General features: G+C 45.2%; 1 protein-coding gene across 6 annotated transcripts in view; it reads right to left on the bottom strand.

Annotated features, from left to right (window-relative positions):
• SRPX (sushi repeat containing protein X-linked) overlaps positions 1-14,317 on the bottom strand; it is a 125,245-nt gene extending 110,928 nt beyond the window's left edge. For all 6 annotated transcript variants that reach the window (XR_007516026.1, XR_007516029.1, XR_007516028.1 and 3 more), the window contains exon 1: positions 14,130-14,317. Coding sequence is in view for 1 of the 6 variants with exons in the window: in XM_049873451.1 (XP_049729408.1) it covers positions 14,130-14,211 (82 nt within the window). In the remaining 5 variants the exon portion in view is untranslated. The remainder of the gene's footprint in view (positions 1-14,129) is intronic.
• Positions 14,318-27,129: the final 12,812 nt, after the last annotated feature.

Here is a 27,129-nt window from a genome sequence, read left to right as displayed (position 1 = left end):
TTAAAACCAATGTACTCAATTTACAACCCCAAACCTCTGGGATAATCCAAGCCATTATGTCCAAACCCATTTATCTTCTCCCTGGAGAACAATGCATAAAGAAGCATCCAGTATGAGCTAAGGATTACGGGTGAGTGAATCATTCAGCTCGGGAATGAGAGCGCCAGAGGTTTCTGAGGCCAGAGTGCGCCATGCAACTGTAAGATCCAGGTGTAACCAATTATCATTTGGAAAACTTGTGAGCTACCAATAACATTTCTCCTGCACAGGCTTTTTCTTTAAATCCTCATCTGAAAATCCTGTCTCCAAATCTCCTCGGAATCTCTAAGTATCCTTTGAATAGTGTCCTAGAGTGATTTGATGTCCAAGTGCCTGAGCAATTAACTATGCCCTGACTTGGTGCCTGTCCAAATGGATCTTTTGTTCAGGGTACTGCAAACTTCCTCAGACATTTTACTATCTCACATTCCTTTTTCTATGGAAATTATCATCTTAGAAAGTCTGGTTAAGCCCTGCAGGGATATTTGAAATAGAATAATTTGATTCCCTGTCACAATTACTTCCATCAATCAATTAATCTACAAATATTGACTGAACATATCCTCCAGGTGCCAGACACTGGGCTAAGTGGGGGATACAACAAGGTGACAGCTGAGGCCTGAAGAAACTGCAATCTATGATTATACCTGTTTTGTTTGGTGTTGCTTTTTAAATGAGGAGAACTGGAAATTATACAGCTGTCTCTAACTCAAGAGGCCACCTGCTCATTGGTTCAATCAAAGTTTACCTACTCTGATAATTTTGTCTTGCTTTGTATGATGATTTTTGTGTCCATTAAGTGCACATTTTCTCACAGAATTCATGAGGATGGTCTAGTGTGTTGCTGTTGTTGATAGTTGCTGTCGAATTGATTCTGACTCATGGCAACCCCATGTGTTACAGAGTAGAACTGCTCCATAGAATTTTCTTAGCTGTAATTTTAACAGAAGCAGATCACCAGGCCTTTCTTTTAAGGCACCAATGGGTGTATATGAACCGCCAATCTTTAGGGTAGCAGTCAAGCACAAGCCCTTTTAACCACTGAAGGGCCTTGATCTATTAAGTCGTTGTTGATGTTTGTTGCTGTTATATCAATTCCAACTCATGGTGACCCCACGTGTGCAGAGTAGAACCACGCTCCATAGGGTTTTCAAGGCTGTGACCTTTCGGAAGCAAATCACCAGGCCTGTCTTCCAAGGCATCTCTGAGTGGGTTTGAACTGCCAACCTTTCAGCTGGTAGTTGAGCCCTTAACCATTTGTGCCACGCAGGGACTGCTGATCTAATGATTGGTGGTTTTGACTTGGGAGGGGGCCCTCTCCCCAGAAAAAAGAATACCCACACAGATTTTTGTTTCCAATTTCAAAACATTCTTAGAGAAGCCCACAGACCCCTGACCTTAAGTTTCCTTGGGCTTTCAGTGCTGCCGTCACTAGCATCAGCATCATTATTCCCCAAAACCCAGGCCCAATGTTGATACATGGCTCCTCTCTATGCTTCCAGGGCTTGTCTGCCCATCTGTATTATAGCATTTACCACCTTGGATAACTCTGTGTCTATTTCCCTGGGTGGCACAAAACAGTTTCGCTCGACTTCTAACCTAAAGGTTGGCGATTCAAACCCACCCAGTGGCACCACTGGAGAAAGTCCAGGCAATCTACTTAAGAAAAGATTACAGCCAAGGAAACCCTATGGAGTAGTTCTACTCTGTAACATATATAGTCACCAGGAGTCACAATCTGCTTGACAGCCACGGGTTTGGTTCCCCACCCCACAAAAGACAGAAAGAAAGCTCCATGAGAGAAGGAATTACATATCCTGCTCATCCTGGTATCCCAAGCACAAAACTACTCCATCATTCAGTGTCTACTTTAAAAAGTCAATCTCTGAGTAATGCCCAGATTTCATCAGAGAAGAGAAACTGATTCTACTGGAGAATAAAATTCAAATTTCCCAGAGAAAGATTCAGGCTGAAGAGGCCCCTAAAATAATGGCCCATAAAAGCTGGCAGTCAAGAAAGTCAAGCCAAGCAATCAAGAACTGAGAGGCTAGCCTAAGAAGATCCCTACAAACCGGAACTCAGGAGGGGTTCTTATGCACACTGCTATTTTAGAAGTGAATCTTTAACCTGTGTATTAATCATAACTTGGCTGCTACGACATCATGCTATGCTACAGCCTGGCAAAAGTCAACCTTTTTCTGTTTAAACTCTCTCTTTGCTTTCAATTACCAATTTTAGTTGTGTTCTCTGAAAGGGGAGTTGAGGTAGCACACATCTTTGCGTTTACTAAGGAAACCATTCAACCACTTTGGAAGGGGCTAGAGCAAAGCGGCCAACAAAAATAATAAATGCAAACTCCAGCTTGCAGTCGCAGTCTCTCGTCTTACAGCCCCCAACAGAGAAGGTTATTGCTTAAATGGAGGGTGTTCATGGATTTAAACGTAACCGCTGTAGCCAGCAAGCCATAGTTCCTATGTATCTAGCTTCATGGTGGCACAAAGCCCCATTTACCAGCACACGAGTATGTCTCAGCTCCCTTCCCACATAACATCCCATCACCTGAATTTCAGGGAACTTATTCAATAAGTACAAATATCACTTGGCACAAAGTGTTCTGCTTGGCACTATGGGAAATAAAAAGAAGAGTAAGACATAGCACAGCCCCTGCCTTCAAGAGCTCAGAATTTAGGAGGAGGATGAAGTGGAGGCATAAATTATTGTAATGTACAACATGTATGATGAATACCACAAGAGAGACATAAAGAGCTATGCGTATTTAAAGGAAATCAGAGGTTTCCCATTTGAGGGATCAGGGAAAGGTCTCATAAAAGCAGGGTGTCACCGGATGATGGGCAGAATTTGGACAAACAGGTGGCTGGGGCAAGCGTTCCAGATACAGGAAGTAGCATCCACCAAGAAGAAGGAAAATGTGGCTCAAGTTCTGTAAGGACAGGTAGTCTATTTTGGCTAGAATTTAGTAAAGCAGGGGAGAAGGACTGAAAAATTTGGCTGGAAGTAAACTGTATAGCTAGCCCCCGAAACCATTTGAGAACTTTCCACTTAACTTGAGAAGGAGAAGGGGACTGCTTTTAAGTTTTTGAGTAGGGGTGTAATGTGATAAAAAGAGTATTAAAGTAAAACTGTACTTAAAAGACCATTATCGCCCAGAGAAAGTTGAATGAGTTAGAACGAGAGAGACAAGAAGTCAGAATGTTATGATGATCTAAAAGAGAGAGGTTGTATTTCAGTTGTGGGGGGAAGACTGATGAGATGGGAAGTTTTAAAGACAGTGCATTAACGATAGTTTCTGGAGTCTCAAGGTGCCCTGGTGGCCCAGTGGTTAAGTGCTCAGCTGCTATCCAAAAGGTCTGAACCCACCAGCCACTCTGCAGGAGAAAGATGTGGCAGTCTTGGAAATCCTATGGGGCAGTTCTACCATGGTCCTATAGGGTCACTATGAGTCAATTAACTCTATGGCAGTGGGTTTGGTTTGGTTTCGGTTTGTGGAGGCGCTTGCAGCTCACAAACTGTAAAATGGGAAACAGTCCCTGGGTGGCACAAACAGTTAAGCTTTCAACTATTAACTGCAAGGTTGGAGGTTCAAGACCACCCAGAGGCCCCTCAAAAGAAACTGGCTATCTGCTTCTGAAAGGTCACAGCCCTGAAAACCCTATGGAGTACAGTTCTACTCTGCACACATGGGATTGCCATGAGTTGGAATCAATGCCAACTGGTTGGTGGGTTGGTTGGAACAACAATATACTATACCGAAAGTGTTATCGATGAAGAAAATGTCAGGTGAAAACAGCCTGCTCTTCCCAGCATATCTCCTTTTAATGCAGAGTAACTCTGTCAGCTGATTACATGTTTTAAATCCAAATAGTAAATTCTAGTCTGCTCCTAGTGAGACTTTAATTGTACATCCTGAGCCAGGTGCTCTGGTCCTAATACTTATCTCCAAATGAGGCATTTTAGAAGAATGCTTTGTCTGATGTGGTCTGGTTTCATTTTTAGCAAACATCATTGGTTTTCCTGACCAGTGAAACCACACTACTTTACCAGTTTTCTCCAGGCACCAGAAGATTCACAAGCCTTTCTTAGTCGCCCCAGTGCTCATTCTCCATCTTCAGCCTTGTTTGCAAGAGGAGATGGAGTAAGCCTCCAAAATCTCTAAACAACGTTTCAAGAGTTCATTTTGAAAAAGAATCAAAACTCCCAGCTCTTATAAACGTACAAAGACAATCAAACACAGACAACTTTGCTATGAACTTTCCATCCACTTCATGTGGGTTTTTATAGACACTGCATCTTTGCAAAAAATGCATCAGAGCCCCCAAACAGCTGCATCAAATTCAAAGATAGAAGAACTCCAAAGGCCTTCTAGGAGTGGGGATGGGAATGACCTACTCTCACTCAGATTTGCTAAAAACCGGTGTGCTAATGGGGCCCTAGATCCCCATCTCCCTCTTTCAGGGGTGCTTGATTCAAGACTTCTCACCTTTGAAGCAGGCAGTCATGAAAGGGTTATTAAGGGTTATTAACCATCCCATAATGGTTTTTTTTTTTTTTCAGAAAAGTCTACTCTTGCTACATTTTTGTTACAATGTTTACAGCACTCCACCATGACTGGTCAAATCCCCAGGTTTCTTGTCTTCTGGCAGGAGGCCGAGGCACAGGCACACTGATCCCGAATCTACCCACTATATGACCTTCCTGGTGTGGCAGTAGCAAGCGGTCGCCATTTTTTCAGGGCTATAAAAAAATTTTTTTTTTTTTTTTATACGTAGTATTTTTAGAGCCACGTGCAAAAACACATTCACTAAAGTTATGCAGACCGCGCACACATCACAAGACTGAAGATCCTCCCCTCACTGTTCATACATATGTATGTCACTCCCTATAAAAGAAGCAAGTCTGCCCTGGTTCAGGGAGCTGGCAGCCTTAGGTCACAAGACCCTGCCTGTCTCCCAGTTTGCAAACTGTGAATAAACCTTTCTGTTCTTCCAACCCTGTGTCTGGCTGACTTCAATTTGCTAGTCTGCTTGACAAGAACCTGCACCCCAGATGGGACTCAGCAGAGACTCCAACTCGGGGTAAGTTAGGTCCTGAAGCCTCCTTCGAAGGGTGCCCTCGACCCTACAGTGGGTTGAGAGGACATTGTGGGCAGCACCAACCCTGAACCAGGCAACCCATAAGTCCTCTGTTGGAGAACAGAAACATTCCAACAGCACTGTGAAACACGTACCTATTTTAAGTTTCATTTTGGAGTAGCTACTAGGTGGTGGGTTGTGTCCTCGGTAACAGGTGTTATTAGGCCTTGTGGTGATCTCGCTGCATCCTGGGGCTTAGCCCCCACCTGCATGAGGGCACAGGTCTCCAGCTGGTCTTTCGTCCCGACCCCTGCCTTGTGGTGGTCTCGCTGTGTCCTGGGGCTGAGTCCCCACCTGCATGAGGGCACAGGTCTCCAGCTGGTCTTTTGTCTTGACCCCTGCATGTATTTTTTGGTCAGGATCTGGTTACGGGATTTGGTTAATTCTCTTCGTGTCTTGGGCCCCCCGTTCGTCTTGTGTGTTAGCTAGGAAGACTCGACTGGCTCAAGTCCAGGACCCTCCCTGCGCAGGACAGTTTTATCTCTCTTTCTTTCTCTTCTGAGGAGTGTACTGAAACATTCTTCCTAATTTTAGATACTGAGTCTTGTATAAGACACTAACTTAGCTGGAACAACATACACTCCTTACAAATATTGGCTCTGGAAGGTTTGGTACTTGAATCGCACTGCCTGAGATTATTTATCAAGGTAACCAAGCTCTGTACCTCCGTATAGCCAGGGCCTCTTGAATACATCCTTCCCCTGGCCAACTAATTAGAAGGAATAAGATCTATAAACAAGCTGGGCGCCGGTCAGTCCACCCCTAAACCAACCCCCTTAGAGTGCATCTTGACCCACTGGGATTTTTTTTTAAACTGGTGACACCAGGAGGAAGCGTTTGAGGTTCCTCTGTGGCACAGCTTGGCCTCAATATAACTTAGAAGATCAGGAGAAGTGGCCAGCCGAGGAAAGTTTGAATTATAATAGCATTTTGCAGTTAGATTTGTTTTGTAAGAAAACCCATAAGTGGGATGAAGTACCTTATGTTCAAATGTTCATGACTCTGTATTATAATCAGGGATTACAGCAGCAATGCAAATTAATGGTTCAGGTTAATTATAAGTCTAAACAAGTTCTCGGGACAGAAAAGTTTGAGGTTGTGGCGGGACTGCCACCCCCATATAACCCTGTTTACCCTCAGATTCCCCAAGTGGTGTTCGCCGACCCCGGCCCCAGGGCCTCAGGATTGGCCCCTGCTGATCCTGGGACCTCAGGAATAGTCTCCCCATCTCACACCTGCAGTAGTGCTACAGTTAGCCAGGGATAGTCCGTTTCCTCAACGAGCCGGAGTATTGACAAGGAGGGTGATCCAGAAGTGGGCCAATTCCCTTTAAGAGAGGCACCAGCTGGAACGTGAGTAGGTGGGAGAATTAGCAACACTTTAGTGCATGTCCCCTCCACCACTTCAGATTTGTTTAACTGGAAAAATAATCTCCCAACTTACCATCAGGACCCTCAAATGATGCATGACATGTTTTCGTCCATCTTTAATACCCATCAGCCTACCTGGCCAGACTGCTAGTCCCTGGTGGAAGTTCTTCTCTCTTCCTAAGAGAGGAGAATCATCTTGGAAAAGGCCATACAGTTTGCTGGTAAAAAACATAATGAAGACCCCCAAAATCCTGACAAACTGCCAGCCAGTAATGCAGTCCCTGGAGTTGATCCAGAGTGAGACTACAATTCAAAGGAGGGCCTGAGTAGGCTGAGGCATTATAGAAAGTGCTTACTAGAAGGTCTTAAAACTGGGGTACAAAAACAAAAACCTCTCAAAAATTTATGAAGTAATTCAGGGACCTAAAGAAAACCCCTCTGAGTTTTTCGGAAGAATTTTTCAGGCCTTCCAGAGACACACTGATATGGATCCTGAAGCTACTGAAAATCAACACATGGTTAATATCATTTCATAGGACAAAGCTCTAGGTATCTGCAATAAAACTCCAAAAATTGGACGGAGGACCAGGTATGCCTACCTCTCAATTAGGTGAAGTAGCCTTTAAAGTTTTTAATAATAGGGACCAGGAACAAGAGCAGAAGGAAACCCGCTGAGCAAGACAACAGGCTACCCTGCTGGAGGCAGGCTTAACCAAAATCATTCCCCTCACAACATGAATCAGAATCAAGAGAATGGGGGAAAAAAAAAAACCTGCCAGCGGAACCTTGGCCCCCTGAAAAGGGACCAATGCGCCTACTGTCAGAAAGAGGGACACTGGAAAAATGAATGCTCTGAACGAGGCCAGCCGGCAAAGCATATGGTGAGTGACCCCCAACCATGAAGGGGCCTGGCAAATACAATTCCTCTTAGACACAGAAGTCACTCACTCGGTTTTAAATGATCCCCTTATCTTACCTTTGAGTGCCAAAAGGACGCCAATTGTCAGTGTATCAGGAAAGTAAATTATAAGAACTTTTTAAAGCTGGCTATATATGCATGACTGGGAGCTCCACTCTCACTCATCAATTCCTGTACATATCAGAATGCCCAACCCCCTTACTGGGACGGAATTTGCTCACCAAATTAGGGGCTAGTATCTCCTTTCATGGGACTGAAAACCCAGTTATCCAAATCAAGGCTCCAGCTGAGGGGGGCTGGTGGTTACAAGCAGTTCTCCTGCCCCAGAGGATAGAACTCTCTTCCCAAATACTGGAACACATCCTACAAGCAGCAGACCCCATCATATGGGCTAGTGGAGAGCCTGGAAAAACAGTATCCGCAGCCCCTATGGTAATCAAACTAAAGGAAGGGGTTGGGACTCCCAATCTAAAGCAGTATCCCATGAGAAGAGAGGCTCGAGAAGGACTTCAGAAACTGGTAACCCGATTTTTGGAAATGAGACTGCTTCGATCATGCCAGCCGGAGTACAACACACCCATTCTACCGGTAAAGATACCCAGTGGAGAATACAGGATGGTACAGGACCTGAGAGCTATCAACCAAATCGTAAGTGATATCCACCCAGTTGTCCCAAACCCCTATACCTTACTAGCTATAATACCTGGAGACTGTAACTACTTCTCCGTGCTTCATTTAAAAGATCTATTTTTCTGCATCCCCATTGCCCAAAAATCTCAGGCACTGTTAGCCTTTGAGTGGGAAGGCTACAACACAGGACACAAGTCCCAATTAACTTGGACTGTAGCCCCCTCAGGGATTTAAAAACAGTCCAACCATCTTTGGGGAAGCACTCAGTCGGGATCTCCAGGGCCTCAAATTAGAGGAGGGTGTCCTGCTCCAATATGTTGACGATCTTCATGTCGCCAGTAAAGGGCATAAGGCCTCCAACCAAAATACCATTAAGACTTTGAATCTCCTGGCCCGATTGAGATATAAAGTCTTGAAGGAAAAAGCCCAGATATCCCAGCTACAGGTCCAATATTTGGGATTCCTCATATCACAAGGAACTCAAACACTGTCACCACACATAAAGAGGTTGTTTGTGCTACCCGGGAACCATCCAAAAGACAGGAACTTAGGGGCCTTTTGGGTATGGCTGGGTTTTGGAGAATCTGGATTCTGAACTTTAGACTGATAGCAAAACCCCTTTACGAAGCCCCAAAAGCGGGGGATAGATACCCATTCATTTGGTCTCCTAGCTGTCAATAGGCCTTTAAGAAAATAAAGGCTGCATTATTAAAGGCCCCCGCTTTAGGCCTCCCTGACTTGGAAAAGCCTTTTCGTCTCTAAACCCAGGAACGCAAAGGGATGGCCCTGGGAGTCCTTACCCAGAGTCTGGGGCCTCATCAGAGATCCACAGGATACTTCTCCAAGCAACCGGACTTGCCCACACAGGGATGTCGCTGAAGCACTGGGCCCATACCCGGCCATTGCTGACAGTCGACCCAGTGCAAAGCAAGAGTTAAAACAGCAGGGGGAGAAAAAAGGAGTAAAAAGCCCCTCAAGATAGCTTGTGTTGAGCGACCTTCAAGAGACCTCAGAGGCATTCTCTGATAGCTGCCCCTGCCAAGATAACTGAGTAGCAACATAGCTGCAGCTGCAACAGTAAGGGGAAAACTAAAATAGGAGGGCCCGCCTCCATGTTACCAGGCAGCTGGGCTGGACCCCTGTTTGTGCTTAGTGTGGTGGAAGCGTGGCTACACAAATGACTGAGGGCTCTGCCAACTTTTCCCAGATCTTCTTTCAGATAATTAAGACTGAGGATTAAGCCCAGGTCCCTCTGTCACCAGAAGGGCCAAAGGCCTTATGTTACAATTAAAGTTCAATGAGGTAAACTTTTGGGTCTGAGGTCACTATTATTGAGACACTTGCCCCAGCCTGACTATGGATGAGTCTCTTTGGTCCCTTACAAATCCTTATTGTATGTACTGATCATGCTGATGTATTAAGACACACCTTTGTAGACTTTTGCCTCCAAGTCCTGATGGGAACTGCTACAGTTTGGACCATTTTTAGAGGGGCATGCAGAAACTGTGACGTGGGCTATAGCTAATAGCCTGGCCATTCAATCTGGCCACTGACAACCCTCAGACTGACATATGGAGCAAGCCCCTGTGGGAATGAGACATCTAGAAAAAAAAATCAGTTCTGCTCCTGAAAAGCTTTTGTTACTTGTGTGGATAGTCATCAGAAATGCCACTATGCTGAGAGTAGAAAATAACCAACGAGCAAACCGGTCTTACCAGCTGACTGCAGAAGCTGAAGCACTGCCTACTCCAGAACAAAGAGATGTGCAACTGACCACCTCCTGGACTTAAGAGAGGACGGTCCATAGAGATTCACACACCATCCTAGACTGGGCCTACATGCATGGACTGCCACTGTTGAAAACTCCAGACGGCACACACACACAAAAAAAGCTGACCTGCCTACAAGACCCTGGCCAAGGCTAAAAGTTGTACAGGGACAGATTCCTGAGCCAACAGGCCAGGGCGTTCTCAGCAGGTAAATCATATCGGGGCCTTTTATCCTATACAGAGGCTTCCACTGGATCTTGAATGAACTCTTCACATTCTTTATCACCCCAAGCCACAGGGGCAATTGAGCACTTCAATGGACAGGTTTGAATGGCTGATGAGAGGGGACAAGACAACCCCAGCCTAGACCATGCATCTCAGGGAAGCAGTCTGGGGTCTCAGGGCAGCAGTTCCCTACAAGGGCATTTCTTATTTGTGCTGTATGTTTGATCTGTCTATTCTATAAAATGTTCTTCTTTGGTATACAATTGTTCCTGACAAAAGATCTGAGTTCCCAGAGGTCACTGCCTCAAGACTAAGATAGACAACCTAGGTGGCTATACCTGGGCAACCCTCCCCTCAAGTGCCATGGGACATATAGGGGAGGCGTTGGGCACTTATCATTTTGTATTCGACTTAGCTAATGCTTTCTTTAGCATCCCTGTACACCCAGACAGCCGAGACCAGTTTGCTTTCAGTTGAGAGGCGAGAGAGTGGACCTTCACCGTGCTCCCACAAGGGTACCTGTGTAACCCCACCATATGCCATGGCATGGCTGCCGCTGACCTCAAGCTGTAGACTCCCCCTACTGAGGTGGCTGTATTCCACTATAATAATGATGTCATGCTGACCTCTGACGCATTTGCTTCTTTGCAGACTGCAGCTGGTGAGATAGTCACGCACCTCCAGTCATGGGGATGGGCGATGAAGAAGGGAAAAATACAGGGGCCTGGCTTGTTGGTCAAACACTTGGGTGTTATCTAGTCGGCTAAAATGCGAGTGATGCCTGAAGCCGTGATAAGGTCCAAGCCTACCCCCGCCCAGAAACTGTGAAGCAACCACAGGCATTTGTCGGACTCCTAGGATATTGGTGCCCCTTCATGCCCCATATAGCCCACTCCCTATGCCCCCTATATAGGTTAGTGAAGAAAGGAAGTGAGACTGAAGGAAAGAGAAACAAAAAGATTGGGTGAGAAAGTGATATGGGGGGCTAGAGGAGAAGACAACGAGTGAGAGAGAGACACAGGAAGAGACGAAGATTGGAGGGAGAGAAGGTGAGACTGGGGAGAGTTCTAGAAAGTGAGGGTGTGAGGAGGGAGAGCCCATAAGTGAGACAGAGACACAGAATGTAAAGAAAGGAACAGCGTGCGACTGAGAAACAAAAAAGGGGGAGGCCAAGATATTTGATGGGCAGTGCGGGAGGCACTCCCCTCTATTACTTGATCTCTACCCTTTCTGGGCCCCCTAGTTGCTATGCTTCTATGTCTGATTTTTGACCTTGTCTCCTCATGCTTCTGATAAAGTTTGTGTCCTCTAGGTTACAACAGTTACAAGATGATGCAGGGTTCCCAGCCCATTCCTGATAGTGAGGCTGCCAGCCCTTACAGGTCTTTAGAACAGAGATTTTTACTCAGTTAGACAGACCAGTGCCCCTTGACAGCTTGAAGAAGTTACAGAAGAATGGCCTTCGCCCCTATTCCCTTTAAGATTAAAGGGACCAGTATTAGAGGAAAGAATGAAGCAGGCAGTCATGAAAGGGTTATTAACCATCCCATAACAGTTGTTCTTTAGAAAAGTCTACTCTTAATACATTTTTGTTACAACTTTTACAGCACTTGGCCATGACTGGTCAAATCCCCAGGTTTCTTGTCTTCTCCTGGCAGGGGGCCGGGGCACAGGCACACTGACTCGGAATCTACCCACTATATGACCTTCCTGGGGTGGCAGTAGCAAGCAGTCACCATTTTTTCAGGGCTGTGCACAGTATTTGTAGAGCCATGCACAGAAACACATTCACTAAAATTATGCGGACTGCGCACACATCACAAGACTGAAGGTCCTCCCCTCACTGTTCATACATGTGTGTGTCACTCCCTATAAAAGGAGCAAATCTGCCCTGGTTCAGGGAGCTGGCAGCCTTAGGTCACAAGACCTTGCCTGTCTCCCAGTTTGCAAATTGTGAATAAACCTTTCTGTTTTTCCAACCCTGTGTCTGGCTGACTTCAACTCATTAGTCTGCTTGACAAGAACCTATTAGTTGACGGTTTCACCTTCAGTTTTACTGGAGTCATGATGTCCACTTGCTAAGACAGGGAGTGGTGAGTGTCCAAACTTGTACGCCCATGATTCTGTGGGCAGCTGACCCCTGGCACCAAGCTATACTGTATAAGAGTAGAAGTTAAAGAAAGAAGAGGGGAGGGCAGGGCAAGGGAAAGGAGGGGGTCAGATGGAAAAGGAGAAGAGGCCACCTGCCTGAGAGAGGCTCAACTAAGATATACAGGCAGCTCACAGACCCTTCCCTATTCCAGCTGGAAAGGCTGCCTCTAGCTTCTAAACCTCTTCCTCTGCCTCACCCCCCACCTTCACCCCATCCTTGTCCACTTATTCACTTCCTCTTCCACTGCTGCTGTTGTTAGGTGCCGTTGAGTCAGTTCTGACTCACAGCGACCCTATGTACAACAGAACAAAACACTGCCCAGTCATGCACCATCCTCACAATTGTTGCCATGCTTGAGCCCATTGTTGCAGCCACAGTGTCAATCCATCTCACTGAGGGTTTTCCTCTTATTCACTGACCCTGTACTTTACCAAGCATGATGTCCTTCTCCAGGGACTGGTCCCTCCTGATAACATGTCCAAAGTATGTGAGAAGAAGTCTCTCCATCCTCTCTTCTAAGGAGCATTCTGGCTGTACTTCTTCCAAGACAGACTTGTTTGTTCTTCTGGCAGTCCGTGGTATATTCAATATTCTTTACCAAGACCTCTTCCCCTTGATGTTCCTTTTAACCTGACTCCTGCTAAAGCCCCTGTGGGGAGGAGGCATTAACATGCCATAGAAATGGCAGTTGCCAGGCTCTGAGAAGAGAGTCTCCTTTTCACTTCGCCTTGAATCAGCTCCTACAAAACAGCTTAAACTTACCAATGCCAACTCAAACACAAATATTCTTGTTTATTAATCTGTGCATTTGTTTATTCATTCACTCATTTGGGGATGTGCTGAGAAATCGATTTCCAGAGACACATCTCCCACAGTATCTGGGAGAGCCCCATCCTTTACCCTGAACTTTAGTGAGTTCATTTCTTTGAGCCCAGATTTAAAGTCCCCACAGGGTTGAATGCAAAGCCAAATACTTGTCCTCCCTGTAGTTTACACCACCCACTTTCCCATTAACACTAAATTAAAATGCACCCGTGGATTTACTCTCCACTCCTGGGCACAGGAGTACATCCAGGTTGTTCTGCTCCTCTGAAGTTCTTTGCAAACCTATGACTCTGGGTGAGGTAGTTAGCTGGAGCTTTTTAAAGGACATCGCCAAAGAGGGTTTTGCCAATACCATGTAAGCTCCAATAAACACCCGGGTCCCCTTAGATGCTACAGACGGTGCCCTCCAGCACCAAGAAGGCTCGCCTTCTGCCCAGCAGAGCTGCTCTTTCCCTGGGGCTAACCAAGCGCATGCCACATGTCACCACTCTCTCCCTCAGAAGCCAGACTTTCTCGGAATTCCCAGCGTGGGGGGATGGTTGGGGGATGCGGGGGAGGCCCTGCCTCTGCTGTCCGCAAGAGTCGCTGATGCCCTACCGCCCGAAGAGGTAGCCTGGGACCGTGAGTAGGAGTGGGTAAGGGCACCTTTTTTGGACAGCTGCCAGTCTCCCGGGCACGGGCCATGAGCAAGCCCTGTGGGTGGCAAAACTCAGGGTGGTGAGAAATGAACCCGAGCCCAATCTTCTCTTCGTAGCCTCCTATGCCAACGTGGGTTTGTTTGGAACCCTGGAATACTGCACACAGAGGGTACCTGGGCTCGCGACACTGCGAAGGCGCCCCGCGCGGGGCTGACATTCCGCTCTCACCTCCCAGTGCCCAGACGCGAGTCCCGTACCACTTCACCCCCGCCCCGGGACTATGCAGGACAATTTCGGCGCGAACAAAGGGCGCCCCCCGCGCCTTTCTCCGACCAGAACGAAGGAGTTCCAGCGGCCGCTCGGGGAGCCCCCAGCGTCCGGCTGGGGAGGCAGCCCCGCCTCGCGCTCTTACCTGGGAAGCCGCGGCACGGCGGGGCGCGCAGCACTAGCAGCAGCAGCGGCAGCAGCACGGCCGGGAGTGCTGGACTCACCATGGCGCGCCGGCGCTTCGCTGGGCTCGGGCGCAGCGCGCTTTTAGGGGGCGGGAGGAGACAGAGAATCCAAGGCTTGCGCTGCGCGCGGGTTAAGGCCGGCCTGCAAAACTCCTCCTCTCGCCTCTCGCTCTCCCTCCGCCTCGGGCCAGCCCTCCTTCCTCCGCCCGCCTCCCCGGAACACTGGAAAATTCGGGCCTCCCTCCCTTTTGTGCAATCGCCTGTTTTCGGAGCGGGGCTGAGCCCCTCGGGCTTAGAGAGTGCCCAGGGTGTGCTACAGCAAGCCGGAATATCCGAAAGCATCTTTCTGCTCTCCATTTGTGCGTCCCCTCACTCCGAATACACACCATGTTGGCCCAAACGCCTCCCAGATTCCGGGCCCCTAAAAGGATGCCCCCTATGCGGAAAGCTGCGTGAGTCACACCGAAAAAGAAGGAGCAATTGAGGAGGTTCGGAGTGTCCAACTATGATCGGTTGTAGTGGCCACATTCGCTGGTTTGACCCTCACGCCCACGCCCCAAGCTCGATGTTCTGTATGTCCGTTTTATCCTAAGAAGAAACGGATGCTTAGAAACTTACCTGGGATCGCCCTGTTATGAGAAGAGCAGGGATTTGAACTTAGATTTGTGGTTATTCTGGAGCCAAAGTTCATACTACACTTTTTTGTTTGTTTTCTGTAAAGGGATAGATCAAAGGCTGGACCGGGTGCGTGTCTGCTGCACTGCGGTTTAGGTCGGGGCTTGAGGTTCTCCTTCTAGGATCTGCTGATGGGGAAGCACAAGGCACAGAAAGTTCCCTGCCTCACCCACAGCCTCAGGGATTCAGCTGTAGTTTCCTGAGCCAGATCCCCTCATTTCCTGGGTTTTTTTCAAGCACCCCAAGGACAAAACAACCAGCCTAGAGCCTCCACCCTGTGGCCTCGCATCGCTGGATCCTGGCATCAGGATAGGGTTTCTAGGCTGCCTACAGGAAGGATCTGGTTTCATGGAGGCATTTGAGAAAGGCTCTCTAGTATTTTGTTTTTGTTTTGTAAGCCCCTAAAGCAGGACTTCACCCTTTTCCTGCCTGAGAGAGCTTGAGGCAAATTCCAATCAGGGCTGCTGCATTAGGTTGTGCAGTTTGGGCGCTGCACAAAGAGGCCTGGAGGAAGGGGTAAGTGGGAGCTGAAATCCAACTGCTTCTGGGCTCAATGAGCTTTGTGCCTTGGCATGGGCCACGTCTACTGTGGAAGGGCACCTTCCTCTTTGCCAAGATGGCCTGGTCTGTTAGCTGGGTTATGGCCTGGGAGCATCCTCCAGGTTTTCACATTGGCTTACCCAAAGAAGGTGTTGTTTGCCAATTCTCACAACAGCCTCTGACTTGAATTTCCACCTTACCTTCTCTAGCTCTTGGGGGTGTATCTCCGCTTCTCCTATGGGTTTCTCTACTACTGCTACCTCCTTGAGGAATCATCAACCCTCCAGCTCCTGGTCTACCAAGAGTCACAAGAAAATGGGGCATATCAGGCTCTTCTGTGGCCTCCATCAGACCAGACGATCCAGGGAGTGGCTCTCAACCATGGCCATACACAAGAGTCACTGGGAGAGCTTCGTGCAAATACCATCTTCAGGCTCTACCCAGACAATGAAATTTGAATTTTGGGGGCTGCAGCCTGGAGTTTGAACAGATGCATATTGAAACTCCCTACTCAGTGGTGCAGATTTTAGAAGGGGATAAATTCTAGGCCAGGGTTTCTCAACCTCACCATTATTGACATTTGGGGCTCCATAAGCCTTTATTGTGGGAGGCTGTCCTGTGCACTGTAAGACGTTTATCAGCATCCCTGACCTCTACCCACTAGATGCCACTTGTACCCCCACCCCCAGTTGTAACAACCAAAGATGTCCACAGACCTTACCAGATATCCCCTAGGTGAGAAACTACCCCCAGTTCAGAACCACTATTCTAGGTTCATGAGCAAGGATGAATGTGCACCCCAAATTCCAGGTTCAGGTTAGACTGTTCAGCAACTTTCCTTTCACAGGTTACCTCTGAAGCAAGCCTTCCCCAAAGAAAACCAGCATGAATTCTATTACTGTGCAGAAAAGGGACATTTGGTTCTCTCCTATCACCTGAGCCTGGCTGAGTTACAAGTAACGCCACACCAGTTGTTAAAAGCTGTTCTCTTTTCTTCCCTAGAACAAACTCCAATGAGAGTTATCGTTGTTATTAATAATATTATTCCAGGGATGGGGGCAGAGGGAAGGTGGTGTGGGGGGTGTGGGGGGAGATGTTATCAATTCATTCCACAATATTGTGGTAAATAATAGGATAGTTAAGTAGGTTCATAATCTGTCAAATAAACCAGAAGATGGATCAATGGGTTTGATGGAAACAAGAAGGGAAGTCGCTTACGAGTGGCACAGAGCTATGACCTACACTCACCCATGTCCTTTTTACTGCTGTTAATGAACTAGAAGACATTGTTGGTGTGAGACATGAAGATGGGAGGGCAAGAAATAGCTTCTACGCATCTCTATAGGCAGGAATGCTGTATAGACTGTAAAAAATAAAAGATCATAACTATAAATATGATGCCTTACACTTGGAGATACAGAGTAGGGAAAACATGGCTTTACAAAGGTACCCATGACAGCAAAACCTACACTGCTAAGAAAGACTTGCTAGTCACTTCAGAGGTATGCCGAGAGGGTCTGTTTTGTCCCCTGAAGCATTCTGGGGTGCCAGGCGAAGTGCCAGAAGGTGAGGAGAAGGGAATACAGGCATCAAGCACTGGCAAGGAGAGAGGGGTGAAGGTGCCATTCCACTCTGTGCAGTGTTGAAGAGTGTAGCAGGGGAAAAAAACCACAAAGTTTAGTAAAGAAAAAAGAAAGTTTTATTCAGTATATATTCAAAAAGACAAAAGTGGGAAGTGGACAAGCATGCTCCCAGAGCTAATGTCTGCCCAAATACAAGGAAATATCACAGAGTAAGCAAGAATGGGAAAAGGGACAAGCAGGCTGCCACAGCCATGTCTCCCCGAGTCCAGGGAATATTACACAATAAACAAGAATGGGAAAATGAACAAGCATACTGCCACAGACATGTCTGTCCAAGTCCAGAGAATATTACAGAATAAGCAAGAATGGGAAAACGGACAAGCTTGCTGCTACAGCCGTGTCTACCCGAGTCCAGAGAATATTACAGAGTCATCAGTATATATTAACACTAGAAAACGGACAAAACCATTGAAAACTTCACCTTTTCACAGATAGGCTAGAAACTGTGATCCTACATTTTGAATTGTCGCTCTCAACAATCACTGGTACAGGTTTCAGTAAAGACAGTCAGGAAGGTCTTCATTGGTCCAACAAATTTCTATTCACTAAATGCTAATAGAAAAAGATGAGAGTGGAAAGTCTCTTGTGTTCTGGCTTCTGTGAAAGGCTCCCTAGAAGATATTTTCCAAGATTATTCTATTATCTTTACCTCATGGCCCAATTGATGTGTCCTTGTGAGTCCTTGTGAGCTCTTGTGTGCCCAACCCCGGCTGAGTCACATTCTCTATGCTCAAGGAGAGGGAATAATGATTCCAGTATTATTTTCTAAATCAGGTAAAAAAAAAAAGGGTTGGATTAAACTACACAGTCAGAACAGAGTGACCCACAGTGAAGAAGGAAAGAAAGCGTTTTGATAGACCCCCACTTTCTGTCTAGAGCTTGTCAACTCAGACAACATTGAAGGAGAATTTGGTAGCCACCTACCTATGCAGAAGAAATACTTTCTGAGAAAGTGAGAGTCAAGGTCTTTCCATCCCTGTGGCCCTACCAACTCCCCACACCTTCTCATTTACCCACCCTCTCAAACCAGTTCTTCTCTTGCCATGTCCATTCAGAATAAAGGACCTGAAGTTTAAGATGACAGATGGTGGCTTACTGCACCTTGGGAAATGGGTTGGCAGTGGAGGGAAAATGAAGGGGACATTCAGGAGTGATGCATTCTAGGGCAGTTCTTCTCAAGCTATCTGTGGTGAAGGTCTTTTTTTATTATTATTTTTCAATCCATCATGGATGAATTCATTTGCAAAATCAATAAACATGAATCGCTAGAAAAATAAAATGGAAAAAAGTCAAAGACACACAAAGTAAAAGACCAAGTTTTTATTATTGGATTCAACAGATGTAAAATTACTCTTTGAAATTGCTCTAATAGTTTCTAAGGTCTTACTCTCTATTTCTGTACTTACTTCATTGTTCAGAAAGCAGTACAGGTCCAGGGACCCCTCTTTGAATAGTGTATTTACAGGAGATTTAATCTTTCACATACTGCACCTATACAGACTACAGACTATATTAGACTCTCCGGCATTCAGAGAACTCAAGAAAATAAGGATGAGGAGATTTGACCTCAGTTTATTAGAATGCTAAATGAATGCCAGATAAATAGGGTGAGTTGGGCTGGTAGTTGAGCTCAATGGTGTCTATTAAAAATCAACATCTGTGAGGATTAAGGTGGGAATGCTCAAGGTCAAGATCAAAGAAGCTAAGGACAGTCCAAGAATAGCATCTATTTATAGTATCTTGGCTTAAAGAGATTCCTTCTCTTTCTAGGATAAATATTCAGATTTAAACAACACAAGCTTAGGGGATGAAAAAATTCTGCAGCACAAGACAAAGGGAATATAAAGGAAAACAAATCTCTGTTATGAAAATGATAAACTACAGAAAAGGAAAGGCAGTTGCAGGAAATACCCATTCAGTGTTTTCAGTTAAAGATTTAAGGAAAATGCTCTTATGAAGTAGAAATGAGAAGTCGTAAGAATTAATAAGTGTAAGAATGCAGAAATAAAAAATGAAATTAACAACTTTTTGTTTCAGTTCCCATATATAAAGAGCTTAGAAGTCATCATTCCTGTTCCTACAACAAGAAAAGCTGAGCAAACTGAAAACCAATGACTTTTCTTGGACTCAACAGAGAACTGAGTTTGCAGGGCAAATCATCACCCCCAAATCTGGAAAGAGAGGCAAACGCAGAGAGTCATAGCCAGTATCTGCTAACCTAGAGGAGAAGACATGGTGAAGCCATAAACTGGTAGGAACGCTTACATGGCAATTTTGAAAAATTGCTGAAGGTCCAGTGTGGACTAGAGTGAGCAGGAGAAAGTTTTGGGGACTGTAGTCGTAGTGGGGAAACCCTGGTGACATAGCGGTTAAGTACTATGGCTGCTAACCAAAAGGTCAGCACTTCAAATCCACAGGGACGGAAACTCTATGGGGCAGTTCTACTCTATCCTATAGGGACACTATGAGTCGGAATCGACTTGATGGCAATGAGTTTGGTTTTGGTTTGGTTAGTCATAGTGGGAGTCCCCGCACTTTTGTGGGCTTTACCCACAGGAACGCACCATGGTGAAGATCCAAGAAAGATCCTTTCCTGTTCTGGCAGGGGAAAAGGAAAGAGTAATCCTTATGAATATGCTGAGGGCCTTCTCCATAAAAAAGTACTACTCTACGGGGGGAAAGGCTTTACCAGAGCTTTATCCCACCTGGGAGAAGGACATTTCCCTGATTCTAAACTCCTCTAGCCTTTGTATCTCATCTAAGGGATGAAACAAAAAAGCTAAGAAACACTTGTGAAGGTTACAGGCCAGGGACACAGGCCAATTAAAAGATTTAGATTTAATAATAAGATTATAGGATGCTTCCCTCTTCGACCTTACCATCACACCAAAAAGCCTCCAGTATAATAACAGCAGATTACAGCTGAAGAGTCCTAATCCTATAGAAAGCCCAAAGTCAAGAGAAGATATATAAGCAAGGACACTACAGGAATATGAAGCCTCTGGCACCTATAGCTAGAGAAAACATTAAACAAAGCCTAACTCCTAGCCAGTTAGTTCCTTAAGGTTGTGGGACTGAAGTCCTGTTTTCTTGCTGACTGTTTGCCAAGGACTGCTTTCAACAAATAGAAGCTGCTCTCAAGTCCTTGTCTTGTGGCCCCCTCCACCTTAGCATCAGGGAACTTCCCTCACATAGAATCTCGTATTTTTCATCTCTCTGACTTCCTCTTCTACTACCAGCCAGAGAAAATTCTTTGCTTTCAACAGGCTCATGTGGTTAGGTTAGGCCCTATCTTAAGGTCAACTGATCAAACAAACAAACAAAAAAATCAAACCCATTGCTGTCAAGTCGATTCCAACTCATAGCAACCCTATAGGACAGAGTAGAACTGCCCCACATGATTTCCAAGTGAGTAAGTGGTGGATTTGAACTTCTGACCTTTAGATTAGCAGCCATAGCTCTTAACCAGTATACCAACAGAAGCCATAATTAAAAAAAAAAATCCCTCTTTCCGTATAAGCTAACATAATCATGGGAGTAGCATTAAGAGGCAAAGGCCATGAGGACCATCACAGAATTCTGCCAACCACACATAGTTTTCCTCTTTGGCACTGTATGGATGTTGTTGTTGTTGTTGTTGTTAGGTACCATAGAGTCAGTTCCAATTAATAGTGACCCTATGCACAACAGAATAAATCATTGCCTGGTCCTGTGCCATCCTCACAATCGTTGCTATGTTTGAGCCCATTGTTGCAGCCACTGTGTCAATCCATCTCACTGAGGATTTTCCTCTTTTTTGCCAACCCTCTACTTTACCAAGCATGATGTCCTTCTCCAAGGATTGGTTCCTCCTAATAGCATGTCTAAAGTACGTGAGACAAAGTTTCGCCGGGATTGCTTCTAAGGAACATTCTGGCTGTGGTTCTTCGTAGAGAGATTTGTTCATTCTTCTGGCAGTCCATTCAGTAGTCTTCACCAACACCATAATTCAAATGCATCATTTCTTCTTCAGTCTTTCTTATTCATTGTCCAGCTTTCACATGCATATGAAGTGTTTGAAAATACCATGGCTTTGGTCAGGTGCACCTTAGTCCTCAATGTGAATCTTTGCTTTTTAACACTTTAAAGAGGTCTTTTGCAGCAGATTTGCCCAATGCAATGAGTCATTTGATTTCTTGTCTGCTACTCCCATGGGCGTTGATTGTGGGTCCAAGTAAAATAAAATCCTTGACAATTTCAATATTATCTCTGCTTATCATGAAGTTGCTTATTAGTCCAGTTGTGAGGATTTTTGTTTTCTTTATGTTGAGGTGTAATCCATACTGAAGGCTACAGTCTTTGATCTTCATTAGTAAGTGCTTCAGATCATCTTCTCTTTCAGCAAGCAAGGTTATGTCATCTTCATAACGCAGGCTGTTAATGAGTCTTCCTCCAATCCTGATGCCACATCCTTCTCCATATAGTCTAGCTTCTCAGATTACTCAGCATACAGATTGAATAAGTATGGTGAAAGGATACAACCCTGATGCATGCCCTTTCTGATTTTCACCCATGCAGTATCCCCTTTTTCTGTTCAAACGGCTGTCACTTATTCTATGTACAGGTTCCTTACAAGCACAATTAAGTGCTCTGGAATTCCCATTCTTTGCAATGCTATCCATAATTTGCTTTTTGCTGTATGGGTATGACCTCAGAAATTCTGACGGCCATGACCCTTACACATGGAGAAATTCAAGAGAATAAAGCCAATAAGCAGAGAAAAGCACAGGGTCTCAGTAGCACTCCAATCACAAGATCCTATTGGTCTCTGAGGTTGTGTTATGAGCTAATAATAATCCTTTTTGAGGAACCTTAATTTGAACCGGATATCCATCACATACATCCAAAGGAATGGTGGCTACTCATTTTTCAAGTTTATTTATACATTTAGCCTAATCACACTGGAAATTCCAATATGATTTGGGGGGATGATTCATTGGGGCTTGGAAAGAAACAGGAAATATCCAAATGGGTAGTGGAAAGGAGTTTCATGGAGAGGATATTTACAAAAATATAAGCAGGATTAAAAGAAACTAACAAGTGATGGTGAAGCCCCCTGTGCTAATGACATGAAAGTTGATATCACACCCAGTCCTGAAGAAGCAAGAAGAGGGATCACTTGTGGAGTCTAGATAGAGCTGTAGATATGGTTTTAGGAGTGAGGCCACCTGGCAGGAGCTGTGGCAACAGGTAGGGAAGAAGTCAGAATAAATATACTGACCTCACTCTCTTTCCATCTTCTGATATCCTTCAGTGCCTCATTAGCTGAGCCCAACCAGATCAAGTAAGGGACTGCGCTGAAATAGTCCATAAGGGTCAGCCTATTGGAGGAGAAGAATATCCAGGGATACCTGAAAACCAAACTCAAAGCCTAATCATATAGGTGGCTGAATTATAACACGAACTGAATTCCCCACTCTATAGGGTCTCTATTATTAAAGTGAGGGCATTGAATGAGAAGGAATGGGATCCTAAAAATTGGAATAGGGACGTATGGGCAGAGTCCAGTGAAGATGGAGATCTCAAACCTTTACTTTCTTCCAAGCAGTCTTAGCTGGTAGAAGCAGCCCTGGGTAGCAGTAGAAGCAGCCCTGCGTAGCAGTAGAAGCAGCCCTGCGTAGCAGTAGAAGCATCCCCTGCCTGAGAATGAAGCATCCCCAGCCTTTTCCTGAAGAACCTGTAATGGTCTCCCTATGAGACACTGGTGATCCTCCTCAGGACCTATGTCTGATATCCCTCTTTGTTTCTAGACCTATAAATAGACTCAAGTCCCAGCAGGCCCCAAACGGCAAGGAACAAAGTGTGACCCATGAGGAGACATGATATACACCACAAGAACTGCATAATTCTGTCAATTTATACAGTCAGAAACCTGGAGAATCTGTGTGGGAATGACTCTTAAGGGCGTAGGATCAAGGTAGAAGGAATGTAAAGTTGGCTCTGGCTGAATTTATTAAAATGTTCCCACTAAGCAGAGATTCTGGATTCAGTGTTATAGCTTGAGGGGCTTGGAATGGATCTAACAGTTTGCTTGGTTCATTGACTGAAACATAAACCCAAAGATAGCTAACACTAAATGAAGTTGAAATACCAGAATTACCTTGGTTTACTATAGAGAAAGGTGTTCAAAAGCTCTGTGAAATTGGAATGTAAGAGTGAATTTATAATGTAAGATCTGCTCGCATACCCTGGGAAGGTCTAGAAGATGCACCTTCCACCACAACTGTAAGAAATAAATTTTTGAAAGGAACAGGTGATGGCACTTAATCACCAAAAACAAGGTGGGGTGGTTACCATAATGAACAACAGAGCCAAGCCAGCAATCAGAATCATCTCACATCATCCCTACAGAGTGGGGAATTCTGTTTGTGGAGTGGCTGGTGGATTCGAACTACTGACCTTTTGGTTAGCAGCCGAGCACTCAACCACCACACCACTAGGTCACCCTGTGGCCCCTATTTCTGCTATATTACCTTCTCTCTCTCAAACCTCACTAAAAGTCCCCTGGGGAGTTCCTTGTGATCAGTTCATTGAGAAAGAAAAAAAAAATTTAAGCCTGGCTATACAGGCATTGCCAGAAAGTGGACCTTGGCAGCACTACTGCCGTACTCTGTGACAGCTCTGAAAAACAGTAAAAAAAAAAACAAAACAAAACAGTAGTGAGAGTAAATCCTCCTAGTGGGCAAGATTGTGAAGTGCACCTGGTTGCTTATTTTGCCTGGAAGGAGAGATAGCCAGAGATATGTGTCTATATTGATTTGCAGGCTATAGTCAATGGTTTGGCTGGATGGTCAGGGATGTGAAAGGAACACAATTAGAAAACTGGTTTGGGGAAGAGATATGTGAATATGGCTCTGAATGGGCACCCTGTTCCCATTGCTGTTGAATCAATTCCAACTCACAATGACCCTACAGGACAGAGTAAAATTGCCCCATAGGGTTTCCAAGGAGTGCTCGTGGATTCGAACTGCGGACCTTTTGGTTATCAGCCGAGCTCTCAACCACTGCATCACCACGGCATAGGATATGAAAATATTTATTTCCTATGTGAATGCTCACCACAAGATGACCTCAGCAGAGGAAGATTTAATAATCAGGTAGGTAGAAAGAACCATTATGTGGCCATCAGCCAACTTCCCTTCCCAGCCACTGAACAAAGTGACCATGAAGGAAAGGACAGAGGTTATGCATGGGTTTAGCAACGTGGATTTCCACTCACCAAGGCCTACCTGACTACAACCACTGCTATGTGCCCAGTCTGCCAGCAGCAGAGACAAACACTGAGTCCCTGATATGGCACCATTCCCCAGGGTGACCAGCCAGCAACCTGGTGGCAGGTTGATTACACTGGACTGCTTGTATCATGGAAAAGGAGTGTTTTGTTCTTACTAGGATAGATGCTTATTCCGGATACAGATTTACCTTCCCTTCACTCAATACTTCTGCCAAAACTATTATCTGTAGACTTACAGAATGCCTTATCCACCATTGTGATATTCCACACTGCATTGCTTCTGACCAAGGAACTCATTTCACAGCAAATGAAGTACGGTAATGGGCCCATGGTTATGGAATTCAGTGGTCCTATCATGTTCCTCACCATTCTGAAGCTGCTGACTTGACAGAATGGTGAAATGGCCTTTTGAAGACTCAGATATGGCACCAGCCAGGTGGCACCACCTTGCAGGGCTGGGCAATGTCCTCCTGGATGCTGTATATGCTTCAAATCATCATCCAATATATGAGACTTTTTCTCCCATGGCCAATATTCATAGATTCAGGAATCAGGGGATGGAAATGACAGTGGCTCTTCTTACTATTACCTCTAGTAATTCGCCTGAAAAGTCTTACTCCTATCCTTATGACTTAAGCCTCTGATGGTCTAGAGGTCTTAGTTCCAAAGGGAGGAATGCTTCCAACAGGGAAACCAGCAATGATTTCATTGAACTGGAAGTTAATACTGCCACCTGGCCACTTCGGATGCCTCATGCCTCTGAATCAACAGGCAAAGAAAGAGATACCATGTTGACTGGGATAATTGATTCCAGCTGCCAAGGGGAAATTGGGCTGCTACTATACAATGGAGGTAAAAAAAGTATGTCTGGAATGCAGGAGATCTTCTAGGATGCCTCTTATTACTCCCATGTCATGATTAAAGTCAACAGAAAACTATAATAATCAATATAGTTACATATAATGTAATATATAATGATATATGATATGATATGATGATATATGATATGATATAATATCATATTATATATGTCTTAGGCTGAGTTCTCTAGAGAAACAAAACCAGTAGAGCATATAAATATATACATAGAGATTTATATCAAGGAAATGGCTCAGGCGATGGTAGAGGCTGGAACGTCCCAAGTCCGTGGGCCAGGCTAGAGGCTTCTCCTGATTCATGTAGCTGCAGAGGCTGGCGAACCCAAGATCAGCAAGTCCGGCAGCAGGGCTCTTGCTCACAGGCTGCGAAGATTGACGAATTTCAAGATCAGCAGGCAAGATGGTAGGTAAACTGCTAGCTCAAGTCCCAAGAATCACAGGCCATACAAACAGGAGCCAGCTGCAGGGTCCAGAGCCAGCAAAAGCCCACAAGTCTTGCCAGAAAGTCCACTTATATATTTGTTATGTGCCACACCCCCAAGGAAACTGCCTTCCAACTGATTGGCTACTCACAGCAGATCTCATCATGGAGGTGATCACATTATATCAAATCTCATCATGGAAGTGATCACATCATCATACAACTGCCAAACTACCTCATAACTACCAAACCACTGAGAATCATGGCCCAGTAAGTTGACATATAACCTTAACAATTACAATATAATATGATAATCCAATTCAGGCAGGGTTGCTAATAGCCCAGACCCTTTAAGAATGAAAGTTTGTGTCACTCACCAAGCAAAGAACTGCAATTAGTCAGGGTGCTCTCTGAGGCCAAAGGGAATATGGGAAGAAGGTATTTATAAGTATTAGCTACAACCATGTGACCACTGCAGAAACAAGGACAGTAATAATTGTGAATATTTCTTCCTGATTTTAATACAAACATGTTTGTCTATGGAGCACTGGTGGTGCAGTGGTTAAGAACTTGGCTGCTAACCAAAAGTTCAGCAATTAGAATCCACCAGCCACTCCCTGGAAACCCTGTGGGGCAGTTCTACTCTGTCCTATAGGGTAGCTATGAGTCGGAATCAACTCGACGGCAACGGGTTTGGTTTGGTTTTATGTTTGTCTATATATTAACCACATAATTTTGTTTTTTATCTTTCTCATCCCCTTAGCATCCAACACAAGATGTATTAATAATAGTTAACTTTATATCTCAGTATTTAAGTTATAGGCTATCAAAGAGAGAATGTGAAATCAGCTTGGAATAGAATGGACATCACTCAAGGACAAAAAAGAAACTTTGTATTCTCTTCTGAAGAAAGAGTTAGCATTTTTTTTCAGTCGTACGCAGTATAGTTGTATCATGGTAGGTAGAAGTATGACTTTGGGTGTTGTCTTTATTCAAAGATTAAGTATAGTTTAAGGAGATATGTATGGATGCCAGGTTGACAAGGGGTGGATTGCAATGGTGGATTGTAATCTGTGGACTTGTCTAGGCTGAGCTACATTTCCCAGGTTTCACTCTTCTGTTTGTTTCCAGTTAGGATCAGCCACAGGGAGATTCTTGGGAAATTTGAAGGCCAGATAGAAAGCAGTGCCCATTTTGTAGCTTGCACACATTGTTTGCTGACCTGTTGACTCATCTCATTGGTATGAGACAGCAACTGGACCTGCAACTGCCGTATCTTTCCCTGGATCTTCTTTCAGCTTCTCCAGCTCCTGGGCCAGATACATATGTTTAACTCTATGATGAAGGGCCCTGGATTCTGCTGAATACCTTCATTGCCAAGGTTAGAGGCAGCAAGAACTGACTTGAGTTCCACTTCTTCCTCATGGGGCTCCAGCTCATGCTTATGGGGGTTCCAGCCTGTCCTTGATCTACCCTACTTTACATTCATCTTTCCTTCCCTACTGCCTGCCCTGTGCACTTCAATTTCTA

This window comes from Elephas maximus, chromosome X (assembly GCF_024166365.1).
Source record: "Elephas maximus indicus isolate mEleMax1 chromosome X, mEleMax1 primary haplotype, whole genome shotgun sequence".
NCBI classification, from domain to species: Eukaryota; Metazoa; Chordata; class Mammalia; order Proboscidea; family Elephantidae; genus Elephas; species Elephas maximus.
The sequence above is the reverse complement of the archived record's forward strand: the minus strand, read 5'-3'. Positions and strand labels throughout refer to the sequence as shown.